General features: G+C 45.7%; 3 protein-coding genes across 11 annotated transcripts; 2 read left to right on the top strand and 1 right to left on the bottom strand.

Annotated features, from left to right (window-relative positions):
- The first annotated feature begins 437 nt into the window (after positions 1 to 437).
- Positions 438 to 5,526, top strand: LOC129182826 (sodium/calcium exchanger 1-like). Of its 4 annotated transcripts, XM_054779378.1 has the most exons (10): positions 440 to 1,987; positions 2,084 to 2,190; positions 2,627 to 2,647; positions 2,726 to 2,743; positions 2,827 to 2,841; positions 3,047 to 3,115; positions 3,174 to 3,295; positions 4,467 to 4,566; positions 4,629 to 4,892; positions 4,952 to 5,526. In XM_054779378.1, exons 1-10 carry the CDS (start codon positions 555 to 557, stop codon positions 5,326 to 5,328), a joined length of 2,526 nt encoding a protein of 841 aa, XP_054635353.1. In that variant the 5' UTR covers positions 440 to 554; the 3' UTR covers positions 5,329 to 5,526. The 4 variants fall into 4 exon arrangements, with proteins under 4 accessions (XP_054635357.1, XP_054635355.1, XP_054635356.1 ...); XM_054779380.1 differs by lacking the exon at positions 3,047 to 3,115 and having other exon boundaries at positions 439 to 1,987; positions 2,827 to 2,849; positions 3,116 to 3,295; XM_054779382.1 differs by lacking the exons at positions 2,627 to 2,647; positions 2,726 to 2,743; positions 2,827 to 2,841; positions 3,047 to 3,115 and having other exon boundaries at positions 438 to 1,987; positions 2,084 to 2,252; positions 3,194 to 3,295; positions 4,443 to 4,566.
- Positions 5,527 to 5,564: 38 nt separating this feature from the next.
- On the top strand, positions 5,565 to 8,760 carry psen2 (presenilin 2). 3 transcript variants are annotated; one of them, XM_054779384.1, is made up of 11 exons: positions 5,565 to 5,650; positions 6,160 to 6,301; positions 6,399 to 6,577; positions 6,640 to 6,781; positions 6,850 to 6,917; positions 7,279 to 7,499; positions 7,618 to 7,716; positions 7,794 to 7,862; positions 8,038 to 8,109; positions 8,180 to 8,295; positions 8,361 to 8,760. In XM_054779384.1, the coding sequence occupies exons 2-11, from the start codon at positions 6,179 to 6,181 to the stop codon at positions 8,514 to 8,516; spliced, it is 1,245 nt and encodes a 414-aa protein (XP_054635359.1). In that variant the 5' UTR covers positions 5,565 to 5,650; positions 6,160 to 6,178; the 3' UTR covers positions 8,517 to 8,760. The 3 variants fall into 3 exon arrangements, with proteins under 3 accessions (XP_054635359.1, XP_054635361.1, XP_054635360.1); XM_054779386.1 differs by having other exon boundaries at positions 7,794 to 7,859; XM_054779385.1 differs by having other exon boundaries at positions 5,573 to 5,650; positions 6,165 to 6,301.
- Position 8,761: 1 nt separating this feature from the next.
- On the bottom strand, positions 8,762 to 11,965 carry dpy30 (dpy-30 histone methyltransferase complex regulatory subunit). 4 transcript variants are annotated; one of them, XM_054779388.1, is made up of 5 exons: positions 11,849 to 11,965; positions 11,425 to 11,462; positions 11,291 to 11,341; positions 11,084 to 11,229; positions 8,762 to 8,884 (listed from the first exon to the last, which is right to left on the bottom strand). In XM_054779388.1, the coding sequence occupies exons 1-5, from the start codon at positions 11,856 to 11,858 to the stop codon at positions 8,812 to 8,814; spliced, it is 318 nt and encodes a 105-aa protein (XP_054635363.1). In that variant the 5' UTR covers positions 11,859 to 11,965; the 3' UTR covers positions 8,762 to 8,811. The 4 variants fall into 4 exon arrangements, with proteins under 4 accessions (XP_054635363.1, XP_054635364.1, XP_054635366.1 ...); XM_054779389.1 differs by having other exon boundaries at positions 11,291 to 11,338; positions 11,849 to 11,939; XM_054779391.1 differs by lacking the exon at positions 11,849 to 11,965 and adding an exon at positions 11,547 to 11,830 and having other exon boundaries at positions 11,291 to 11,338.
- Between the last annotated feature and the right edge of the window lie 1,084 nt (positions 11,966 to 13,049).

Below are 13,049 nucleotides of genomic sequence, written 5' to 3' on the forward strand. Positions count from 1 at the left end.
CCAAAAGTATGGATGTTTACGGGGCAGGTCCATCTTGGCCCCGCCCAGCCGCCTAATGGCATCGTCAGAGTGGCAGGTCCACCCAGCCGCTCTAGTCTTCATCTGCTTCTCGTGGTCTTCACATCTTCTAATCTTCATCTTGTCATCTTTTCACAGCTATATAATAGCTAATATATATCTTGGTTTTTCATCAAAGGTTGCAAAAGAGCTGCAAGGTAAGTTTTACTTTTCTTTTTTATTCATCCAGCGGTAAAAGTGTAAACCTCAATCAATAATTCAACGTGACCTGTGCATCTGGCAGGCTAACGGAGACGCACCATCATCTGGCCATGCGTGGAGCTCTGACATCAAAACTTCTTTTGTTCATCTTCATCTGGGCTGACCTTGGGTCAGCGCAAGCCGCCAGCTCCAATGGCACACTGAGCAACCACACCAAATGCGGCGGGAACACCAAGTGCAAGGACGGCGTCATCTTGTCGCCATGGCAGCCGGAGGACCCCGTCTTCTCCGAGCGCATCGCCAGGGCCGCCATTTATTTTGTGGGCTTGGTGTACATGTTCCTGGGCGTCTCCATCATCGCCGACCGCTTTATGGCATCCATTGAGGTCATCACGTCCCAAGAGAGAAAGATCATCATCAAAAAAACAAACGGGGAAAAGTTGACGACAACCGTACGGGTCTGGAATGAGACCGTGTCCAACCTGACCCTCATGGCTCTGGGATCGTCCGCTCCGGAGATACTGCTCTCCGTGGTGGAAGTTTGCGGTCACAACTTTGACGCCGGCGAGCTGGGCCCGAACACCATCGTGGGAAGCGCCGCCTTCAACATGTTTGTCATCATCGGCCTTTGCGTGTACGTCATCCCAGATGGACAGACGCGCAAGGTCAAACACCTGCGGGTGTTCTTCGTCACGGCCACCTGGAGCGTGTTTGCCTACACGTGGCTTTACCTCATCTTGGCTGTTTTCTCTCCGGGCGTTGTTCAGATTTGGGAGGGGCTCCTGACGCTCTTCTTCTTTCCCGTTTGCGTTGCCTTTGCATACGTAGCCGACCGCCGCCTCCTCTTCTACAAGTACGTGTACAAGCGCTACCGAGCCGGGAAGCGCAAGGGGGTGATCATCGAGACTGAGGGTGAACCCGATCTTCCTTCCAAAGCTGACATCGAAATGGATGGCGTTGCGTTCCTGCCCCATGACGAGGAGCTGCTGGATGGAGAGCGTGGCTTTGGGGTAGAAGATGAGGGGTTGAAAGTGAAGCAGCTGATGGATCAGGCCTCCTACCATGTTTTAACGAAACAACAGAAAAACCCAACGTATTACCACGCCATGCAGATTGTGACGGGAACCGCTGACGTCCCGGAGAAGATGGCGGCCGGACCCAATGCCAGGATCACTCAGAAAGACGGCCTGTTCTCCTCTGAGGTGTTCTTCCATCCAACCAGGTATCAGTGCTTGGAGAACTGCGGCAGTTTGGCGTTAAACGTGCTCCGACGAGGCGGTGACCTCAGTACAACAGTCGCAGTCGACTATCGAACACAAGATGGCACTGCCATCGCCGGGTCAGACTATCGCTTTGCCCACGGGACGGTGGTGTTCCGAGCGGGCGAGACGGCCAAGGAAATCCGCATCGAGATCATTGACGACGACATCTTTGAGGAAGAGGAGCACTTCCTGGTCCACTTAAGCGGCGCCAGGCTCATGTCCGGTGGGGGAGGAGAATCAAACGACGTCTCGGCAGGTTTGGGTCCGCCTTGCACGGCCACGGTCGCCATCTTGGATGACGACCACGCGGGGATCTTCACATTCGAGGAGCCGACGCTGACCGTGAGCGAGAGCGTTGGCGTCATGGAGGTGAAGGTGCTCCGGACCTTGGGGGCTCGGGGAGTTGTGGCTGTGCCGTACAGAACCGTTGAGGGGAGCGCCAAAGGGGGCGGCGAGGACTTTGAGGACACTCACGGTGTCCTGGAATTTGACAACAATGAGATGTCGTGAGGACAATTCTGTTCTACCGTTTATTTCTTCTTAACGCCTGATGGCTGTCATCCTCCATCACATCACAATGTCTTCTTCTTCTTCTGTTTCAGCAAAACACTTTGCATCAACATCATTGACGATGAGCAATACGAGAAAAACAAGAACTTCTTCCTGGAGCTGGGCGAGCCTCATCTGCTGGAGATGAGCGAGAGAAAAGGTAGGGGTGTGGCCTTGTTCTACTTTAGCCATGCCCCACTTCTGTTCACCTCCTCGCCATTGGTCGGTTAGCTTGTCAGGCAATAGGTTAGTTGGTTGGTCAGTTAGACATTGTGGAGGACAAGAGAAAAACCACAGCAGGTTAAGCTTAAGTCACATGACCTGAAAGAAGGTGTTTTACCTTTTATTTCCTGTCACCTGACATATCTGACAGTACCGATTTAGTTTTCATGTTAACGTTTAGTGTTAAACTTGTCTATCCTGGCAAAAAATGTGCTCGTTACTGTATATGAAATAGTTCCAAACATGAAGCCCACTGAGTCAAATATAGATGAAGTCAAGTAACTGTATAAATAAAGTCATATAGTAAAATAAATGTATATCTGCCATGAAGACAACAATGGACATGTAATTGATTCTTATCTTTGTGTCTTCAGCCGTTCTGCTTCAAGAAGTCGGTAAGATGTCTCACTTGGTTTTTAATCTTCAACCTCCAAGACAAAATGAACTTGACGCCCGTTTTTCCGTTGTTTCAGGTGGATTCTCCCGAACAGGTGAGTAAAAAAAATATAAAACTGCATTGGTGATGTGGCGTGACAACGGTTCTAAGCAGTGATGTCATGGTTTCTTTTGACAGACAAGCAACTGTTTGGTAAGACCGCTCTTCACCACATTCATCGCCGTAGCTCGTGTTTAACCTTGCACCTGACAAAAGTAGGGTGAGCCTAAACACAGTATGTTCAAACACACACACATACTACATCAACAGGAAACAGAAAGTTGAACATATCAGCAGAAATTGATTGGATAACACAGGAGGAGGCGGAGCAACCTTTTCTCAATTCCTATCCTGACAGGCAAAGATGTCTACAGGAAAATCCAAGAACCAGAAAAACACAACCCCTCTTCCATCTTGATCATCTCAGGTATGTTCACCTGTACATCCACCCATGCGGCCGTCATACAGTACTGTCTGTCTCTCAGAAGACGCCAAGGACGTGGAGACAAAGGAGGAAGAGGAGAGGCGGATTGCACAGATGGGTCGACCCAAGTTAGGCGAACACGTCAAACTTGAAGTCATCATTGAGGAGTCGTACGAGTTTAAGGTGTCACATTTTCAGAAGTTCTTTTGGTCAACTTTTCCGTCTTTAATCCAAAACCTGTTTCTCACCTTTAGTGACACTTTAATGCTAACATGCTAATAATACTTACATAACCATTACTGGAGTGGAATCTCAGTTAGCGTCCGTCCTGGTTAGCGTGTTTTCTGGTTAACGTTGAAAAGTTACTGCAAAATTTTGCCGCGGTTTGCGCGCATTCTCCAGTTGGCGCACAGCATGGCGCGCGTCTTTTTTGTGTTATTAATACACTGCGTGAGTCCAGCTGAACTGTGTCCTTAATGTATTTTGTTATCACAAAACGTCCTTCCTTGTTAGCATCCTCTTAGCTAGCTAGCTAAACAAAATAGCAACCGGAACTGGAAGTTACGTTGCCCGACGATGATGTCACCAGCGGTTGACTCTCAAAAAGGTTAACACCAAAACACGCTTTTATAGTTTCACAATTATAGTTTTACATGCATTGAACAATTCCAAATGTATATCAATGACGAATGAAAGGCATAAATGAACATTTACGGTTACTTTTACCTTCATTGAAGACGTGACTGTTCCCAAAGACACAATGTGGCGGCGAGATCCATCACCACCGCTTTCCTGTAGTCACATAAAAAAATCACGTCTTCAATGAAGGTAAAAGTAAGTCTTAAATGTTAATTGATCCCTTTCGTTCGTCATTTACTGTATATGTATTTTTATGCATTTCAAATTGCTTTCTGCAGGGAAAACTATAATTGTAAAACTATAAAAACCTTTTGTGTTAACATTTTTGGCTTTCTGGAATGGATTAATTTGATTTACATTATTTCGTATGGGAAACATGTATTCGGCTAACGCTCGTTTCGGTTAGAGTCGGACCTTCTGGAATGAATTGACGACGCTAACCAAGGTTCCACCCTATTACCATCTGCTACATGAGCATCTTTATTAGTATCTGTTGTGTTAGCAATTAGCCACATTAGCATGTAGATTCCTTGGCGTCCTTTCTTGACTGCAGTGAGAATACGAAGTATGGACAGTGGACAGTGAAGTGGACTTCCTCCTCCATGTCACGCCTGCGCAGAATAAAATCAAATTAAATGGAAAATCACCTGCGTTGTAAAGGGACGTGACTTTTGAAGATGACGATGATGAGACACTGCGCCTGCGTGTCTTGCAGAGTTCGGTGGACAAGGTGATGAAGAAGACGAGGCTGGCTGTGCTGGTGGGGACCACGTCGTGGAGAGAACAGTTTGTGGACGCTATCACAGTCAGCGCAGGTAAACAACTTGATGAAGATGAGGAGGCCCACTCTCAAAGTTCCGTGTTGTATCTCGTCCAGGTGATGACGACGATGACAACAAGAAGCTACCCTCCAGTCTGGACTACGTCATACACTTCTTGACAGTCTTCTGGAAGCTTCTGTTTGCGTTGGTCCCGCCCACCGACTACTGGAATGGCTGGGCATGCTTCGTGGTCTGCATTGTGGTCATCGGCATCCTGACGGCGGTCATCGGGGACCTGGCGTCACACTTCGGCTGCACGGTGGGCCTAAAGGACTCGGTCACGGCTGTGGTGTTCGTAGCGTTGGGCACATCAGTACCAGGTAGGATGGCCACCAGAAGTCTACCGTGGCACCTTCACACCATGTTCTGTCTCCATCAGACACCTTTGCCAGCAAGGTGGCGGCCTGCCAGGACCAGTATGCGGACGCTTCCATTGGCAACGTGACAGGAAGTAACGCCGTCAACGTCTTCTTGGGTATCGGTGTGGCCTGGTCCATCGCTGCTGTGTACCACTACTCCAAGAACCAGGAGTTTAGGGTGGACCCGGGAACGCTGGCTTTCTCCGTCACGCTTTTTACCATCTTCGCCTTCATCTGCATCGCCGTCCTCCTCTACCGGCGCCGGCCCTCGATCGGCGGAGAATTGGGTGGACCACCGGTTCCCAAGATGGTGACCACAAGCTTGTTCTTCAGCCTGTGGTTGATGTACATTGTCTTCTCCTCCCTTGAGGCCTACTGCCACATCCAAGGCTTTTGAGTCTTCTGAGCTGTTGGTCACATTTAGCTGGTTTAGCTTTGCTGAGAAGTTCTGCCCCCATGGAAACATTGAGGATGATTAGGGTATTTGAAGGTTAAATTCGCATTAGTATTGGTACTCTTAATAATAAAAAAAACACTTTCAACTCGAACGTATGTCCTTGTCGATCATAAATAAATTTTTCTGGCCGTTCAATAAAAGGCGCTTTCTTGACGACACGTGACGTCATTTACGAACACATGACGTGTGTCAGCTGACAGCTAACTTCCGGGTTGTGGCTCGCAGTGCTTTGCTGTCGTTCGTCAGTTTTCCAATAAATCAGGTAAACTTTTGAGTTTGTTCCAGAATGTTTGTGTCAACTAAAGTCTGAAAAATGTTTTAAAGGTCGACCGAGACTGTTACGTCTGTCGCATTTGCGTGTTTTCATGTTCACCTCCAGTGCGTAAATTATATTCTCTTTTCTCCATCACCTAATGAGGCCCAATATTCAGTCTGTTAAGGAACAAAATCAACTTTATGACTTTCGGTATTTGTATTTATTCAGTCGATTGTCGTCTTCTAGGAGTTATGTTTGGATGATTGACACAAACGAAGAAATGGTTAAAATGACTAAATGACTTCTTGGAGCGTTCGTGTGTTCACTTATTGCCGACTAACATTATTATCATTAGCTTATGTATGCTTCGTTACCAATGATACATCAGGGGTGCTTTATCTGAATGTAAATACATTAAATATGTAATTATAACATTGGTGTAGCTGCACTTGCTGGCCAGCAGGGGGCGATACCATTCAGAAAGTGTTTAAAAGTCATGTGACTAACCCTGTCAGACCAGCTGGGAGTGTGGTCATGAACGTGTCAGACAGCGAGGACGATATCTACACCGAGAGGACGGCGCTGGTCCAATCGGAGAATCCAGTGGTGCCATCCTACATACCAGACTCTGCCCCCACCGATGGCCCGCCTAAAAGGGTAAACGTTGGTGTTGGCCACTCCCAGCCCTTTGGTCCCTCCCGCTTGGAAAGCTGCTACGTCTGAGATGTTAAATGACATCATGTGTTGGGTACAGGATCGAAGTGGGCCCGTGGGCGCTGGTTCCGACGCAGAGGCTGAAGACGAGGAGCTGACCCTCAAGTATGGCGCCAAACACGTGATCATGCTCTTCATTCCCGTCACGCTGTGTATGCTGGTGGTGGTTGCCACCATCAAGTCGGTCAGCTTCTACAGCGAGAAGACGGACCAGCATCTGTAGGTGACTGCTCAACATGTCTACGTCTGCCCTGCCCCCTGCTCACTCTTCTTTTCCGCAGGATCTACACGCCGTTTACGGAGAACACGTCATCGGTCGGACGCCGCCTCCTCAACTCGGTTCTCAACACCATCATCATGATCAGTGTCATCGTAGTCATGACGGTCTTCCTGGTGTTCCTCTACAAGTACCGCTGCTACAAGGTCCGCTCCTCGCCAAAGACCCAGGCCCTGCCGCCGTCTTTGTTTTCATTCCACTCTTTTGTTTGCAGTTCATCCATGGGTGGCTCATCCTGTCCTCGCTCATGCTGCTCTTCTGGTTCAGCTTCATGTACCTCAGGTGAGTCGTTGCCACCATGATGGCCAGGACGCCTCCAGTACCTTGCCGTGTTGTCCGGGACATGATGCCGTCTCATACCGTGGCATGTTGGCCAGGATGTGATTCCTTCATGTACCTCATATTCTTGGCCAAGACATGCTTCCATCACTTACCTTGCCTTGTTAGCCGGGATGTGATGCCTTCATGATCCTTACCTTGTTGGTCAGGACAGGATGCCTTCATGTTCCTCACCTTGGTGGTCAGGACGTGATGCCTTCACTTACCTTGCCTTGTTGGCAGGATGTGATGCCTTCACTTACCTCACCATGTTAGCGAGGATGTGACGCATTCAGGTGCCCAATGCTGTTTCTCTGTGTCGCAGCGAATTGTTTAAGACCTATAATGTAGCTATGGACTACCCGACGGTGGGCGTAATCATCTGGAACTTTGGTGCGGTGGGAATGGTGTGTATTCACTGGAAAGGTCCGCTCCAGCTGCAGCAGGCCTACTTAATCCTGATTAGCGCCCTCATGGCGCTCGTCTTCATCAAATATTTGCCAGAATGGTCAGCGTGGGTCATCTTGGGCGCCATCTCTGTTTACGGTGAGTGTAGGTGGCCGTTTTGACCTACAACCTTTTATTATGCTAAGGCTACAGGTATGCTATGTTGCGGTAGAAGCCTTCTCATCATGCTTTGCTCCGGCTGCTTTTGTGCTTGCAGACTTGGTAGCCGTCCTGAGTCCAAAAGGTCCGCTCAGGATGCTCGTGGAGACGGCGCAGGAACGCAACGAGCCCATCTTTCCCGCCCTCATCTACTCCTGTGAGTGTACGCTGCTACCGAGGCAGGATGTCAGATAACTTGAAGTGAACTTTGACCCTGAACGTGTGCTTGTGCAGCTGCGATGGCATGGACGGTGGGGATGGCAAGCCCAAATGACGCTGAGCAGTCTGGACGTCAAACAGGTGGTCAGTTTTTGGAAATAAAAGAGGGAGGGACTTGTTACCTTTTGACTTGTGGCCATGCCCATCATAGCATCTTCAAGCGACCAGAGAGGTCAAACATTTGTTTAAAGTTAAAGGTTAAAGGTTTCAGATGTGACTGACGTTGACCTATGACCTTTGAGTATGTTGTGTGTGACAGATGAGGAGGCGGAGCACAGTGACACGGAGGCCGAGAGACGACGCACGTTTCAGGAAGAAGAGCTAGAGGAGCGTGAGTGTCATCACAGCCAATTAGCTGCCTCCACGGCAGCCATGTGACTCGCGTGTTTGTGTGCGTGCAGGAGGCGTGAAGCTTGGCTTGGGTGACTTCATCTTCTATAGCGTTCTGGTGGGAAAAGCCGCAGCGAGTGGAGAAGACTGGAACACGACACTCGCCTGCTTTGTTGCCATCTTGATAGTAAGATATGTATGCCTGCGCACACACACACACACACACACACTGACACTGTATGTGTGTTTCAGGGTCTGTGTCTGACGCTGCTGCTGCTCGCAATCTTTAAAAAGGCCTTGCCGGCGTTGCCCATCTCCATCACCTTCGGACTCATTTTTTACTTCTCCACCGACTTCCTGGTCCGACCTTTCATGGACGACCTTGCCGCACATCAGTTCTACATCTGACACCGCCACAGGAAGTGATGCGGTGTTTGGATGTCAAAATAACTTTTTAAAAATGTGCGTGGCTAAATAGACTGTCTCTGAAACTCCTCCCCTTTGACAAGTCTGCTGTCCCTTTGAGAACCCTTTCACCTGCTCCAGTGTGATGCTAAGCTAGGCTAAAAGAGTTAGCTTGTTGGGGGTGGGGCCTAACATCTCCATCTTTGTATGTTTCTACAATGTTAAAAAAAATCAAATCTTTAAACAAGTTGAATGTATGAGTGATTTTATTTGAGAAACGTCTAACATGGAGAATGCTTTAATTTCGCTCATCAAACTGGGATTTGTTCTTGAGAAGAAACGCAGCCAGATACTCGATGGGGTTTGTTGGCCTGAAAGACAAAAAAAGTCCAGGCTCAGCAGTGGCTAATACAGCCGCTGCACACTTCATTGGGTACACCTCATTGTAGCAAACAGAGGAAAACTAAACTTTTTGGAATTTTGCCCATCCGCAATCGTTATGTGAGACATGAACACGTCTTTTTTCTGTGCGTTCTTAAGATATAAAAACAGCTAAGACTGTACCTTATGTGTCAGGCCTATTCCGCCTATAAAGTCTTCTGAAAAAACCTCCAAAAACCAGCAACAATGCTCCATTTACATAATGTGACCTGCATAAGCTACAGTGACATTATTGTTATTAACATTGTTACGCTGAATAACTACCATTTAACTACCAGTGTTACCATTCCACAATGCCAAACAAAAAGCAAAATGACACCAGTCCAGGAAATCCAGGCCCAAATTTAGAAAAGGACATTCTGGCTGACGGATAAGGTGGATTTGTCATTAGACGAGGCCTTGAAGAATGTAAATCTGGGTTCAACATGTTTACGTCTAGATGACAAACATTTGAAGTTATTTCAAGCCTTGAGGGTGGAGATGACAGCACTGCAGTTCCAATCTGTAGCACGAATAAGGCTAGATTTAAGAGACCTAACACAGATTGGAAATGTACAATTGCAGAACAACAGCCTCAAGAAGAGCTTCTTGGAGATCCATGAGCAAGTCCTAAAAAAAAAAAATAGAGCTCTGTGCAAGGATACAAGATGATAATGCTGCCTTGCGTGCTGCTCTTAAAGAGGTTAAAAATCTCACTAAGGGAAGAGGGCACTACGTGATAATATCAAGGTACTACAGGTTGATATAAAAAAAAAAAAAAAGGTACTACTGGATGATAATGCTGCCTTGCGTGCCACTCCGAGAGTGGCGAAAAGAAAGGAAAATCAAATCACTGAGCAAATAAATCTAATTGATGAGATGGATCAGAATGCACGAATGAACGATGTGATCCTCACAGGACTCCAACAGGGAATTGAAAACCTCACTGCTGAAAGGTACAAATGTAAAGATGAATGAGCATCTGACAAAATGCAATGTTGATATCGCCAAGAAAGCAAGAGACTTGAGGAAGCAGGGAACGATACATGCTGTAGTACTTAGAGCACCTACGGCAAAAATCTACATCAAGCTAAATGAAGGACCAGCAGAGGCAAGAGTGGTTGTTGTCAAAGATATCAACGATTTGGATAAATATTAATCACATCATCTTCAGTTTCTTGTTCATTGTAATGCCTGATACAACTAAAGGTGCCTTTGATTTGGACAAATATAACAATGACAACAAAAATAGCTCATAAGAGTTAAATGTTTTGGCAGTACAATGCTACAGCTATTCAGTTAAGCTATTCAGCTTAAGTGATTTTGGTTATTATCAAGAAATCCATGGAAGATGCTAGATATCGGCTTTTAAATTAAAATCTTATTAGCTATATTTGTTATCATATTTGTCCACACAAAAAAACTTTACCTGTACCAGGCATTAAAATGGATCAGTAAACTGAAGAAACAAGGTAGGCCTAATCATTTTTTCCATGACTGTGTCTACAGCCAATGACACTCGCAGTACAACACAAAATACGGAAAGGCAGGAAGACCTGGAAGTGGAAACCTTTAGCCATCCACACCACAAACAATTGGAGATTAGAGAATGGTATAGATCAGGACAACAAGGGAAAGGGAAAAAATGTTTTGTTGTTTTTGTTTACAAAAACTTGCTTTCATTGCATGGAAGAATCATGTAAATAGTGAATTAGTGCAGGTTGAAAACAAAAAGTGAACACTGGCAATTGATGTGATACGGAGATGCGGTAGGATTAAATAAGCTTTGCTACTTCCTTCTCCTTTTCGGATATGTGGAGTTGTAACATGAACCATTTCAATGTAAACTACGCCTGTTTGAAACCAATAGCCATTGTATGCGGAAGAGGTGTGTCACATAACGAGCTGCCTCATTGTAGCTGTTTTTATATCTTTAGAACACACAGAAAAGAGAAAGACGCGTTCATGTCTCACATAAGGATTGTGGATGATGGGCAAAATAAAATAAAACATGACAGTTTTCCTTTAAGATCATCAAGAGTGACGTTTTTAGACAAGTATTAATTTGTCCAATTATGCTCCAGGACGGGTACAAGAAAAAAAGGTTGGACTTTTGCTTATAGGAGTCATTATATGGGGGAGAAACGCACCTCTCCTTGGCGAGCACAGATAAGCCTTGCAGCAGGATGGGGACCACGGTCTGGTCCAGGTAAGCCCGGGTGGGCAGTGCCTGCAGGTCCACCTTGTGCTTGGACATCTTTTCACTGTTCGCCGTCTTCTCCTGCTCCAGTGTCCTCTGAAGATGAAGAACATGTGGCTGATGCACAGCAAGCTGGAAGTGTGTGCGCAAGCACTACCTGTATGTTGTCTGTCAAGCCGAATTCTGCATGTGGGTTCTCTGCCGCCTGCTGGAGCGTCAAAACACAACAAGGAAAAAAGTGACGCTAAGCTAGAATAGATGAGTAAAGAAAGTTACCTTCGCGATACTCACAGTAGCATGCTCCATTGTCTGTTCTGCCTCTGTGTGCTCTGAAAAGTACATTTAGTTGTTTTTAACATGACATAACGGAAGAAGAACCACAGCATTCAACATTTGGACTCTCATCAACACACCTAGAATTTGCAATGCATAGTATTTTGCAGCTAGATCACTTTAACAGCCTTGAAGCACAGGAATGTTTGACCACTATAACCACCAAACACAATATGAAATTGATATCAATTGTATTGTTTTGTTGTCCATTATTGCATAGTTTCATCCTGTTGGCGCTCGCTTGTTAGCTTAGCATCACATTAAATGATTTACTTTAAGGTCAATGTCTCCGGACCTTTGTGGTCCAACTGGGAAGTGAAATAATGAAAACCGAAGGAAGAACGAGTATTAAAAAACGATCAATGGTGAACAATGAACGTACCGTCCGCCATGTTTGTTGTTGGTATTTACGCCAGCCTTAACGCATGTCACTGCGCAATACGTACCCAGAACGAAATCGGTCCCGCGCCTGCGTAAGGACTACGTCACTTCCTGCTTTACTCATTTTTACGACAGCGCTTCTGTGACGTCAAGTGCTGTGGTAGTTATTATTTTTTAAATGTATGAACGTAAATGGTCAATAACCATACTTCATATATGTAATTTGTTGGGAGGTTATTTTATAAGTGACGCTTGTTAAAATACTTCGTTAGCATGTGGATGTTGCTATCGTCTTATGACGTCCATCAAGACTGAGCTACGTAAAAACCTACGCAATACACGTAGCACAGACGGAAACGTCATATCCGGTTACGTTTACCATACATAAATAAATGGAAAAAAACACATAAATGCAGTTATATTTCAATGTAAACAACCATAAGTAGAGTGCAATGATGGATTAATCTAGAGGATTCAGCTTTTTCATTTTTTTTTTCTAAACGGGGAAATACCAACCATCCAAACATAGCTTCCTAGCAAATGCTTTTGTGTGTATTTTTTTAGTGGCGAAAAAAAACATAAAATAATTTATGTAACAAAGAAAAGAGGGCTTATAAAATGTCCACTTGCACCACGGATATGATATAAGAACAAAAAGACTGATCATGTTATTTCTCAAATTTCTATCTATCGTTTTGGGGAGTGGAGAGGGGACGCTTGCTGCCGTAAAATAGATTGACGGATGGGGTAGATTACACATGCCTAACATGTGACTGCCGAAAAATAGGCCGACCGGATGTAGACGCGTTCTGCACATGCGTAGAACCCAGTTGAACCGATTGAGTTCCGGGAACGTACTGCGCAGAGACAACCGCGTCCGCCAATTCTCGTTTAAAGTACGCCATTTTCCTGGTGACACACTCGCTTCCGGTCTGTGACCGCTTCAAAATAAACCCACACAATGACTTAAAAGTAGTGAATTTTCAACGCAGAAAGGTGTTTCTTAAACAGGGTTTCGTCAGAAAGGAAACACAATATGTAAGAGGAATGTCTTCTCAATCTACGAAGGTCATGACACATTAAAACTTTGCTGTTTTGTTTGCTTTGTGGAAGTCTCAAAACCAGGGGTTTCCAACTTTTTTTCTTGTGAGAGCTAATTTTTGTAACATTTATTTTCATAGCTTATTTCAACCCAATTAAAC

This window comes from Dunckerocampus dactyliophorus, chromosome 6 (assembly GCF_027744805.1).
Source record: "Dunckerocampus dactyliophorus isolate RoL2022-P2 chromosome 6, RoL_Ddac_1.1, whole genome shotgun sequence".
In the NCBI taxonomy this organism is placed as follows: Eukaryota; Metazoa; Chordata; class Actinopteri; order Syngnathiformes; family Syngnathidae; genus Dunckerocampus; species Dunckerocampus dactyliophorus.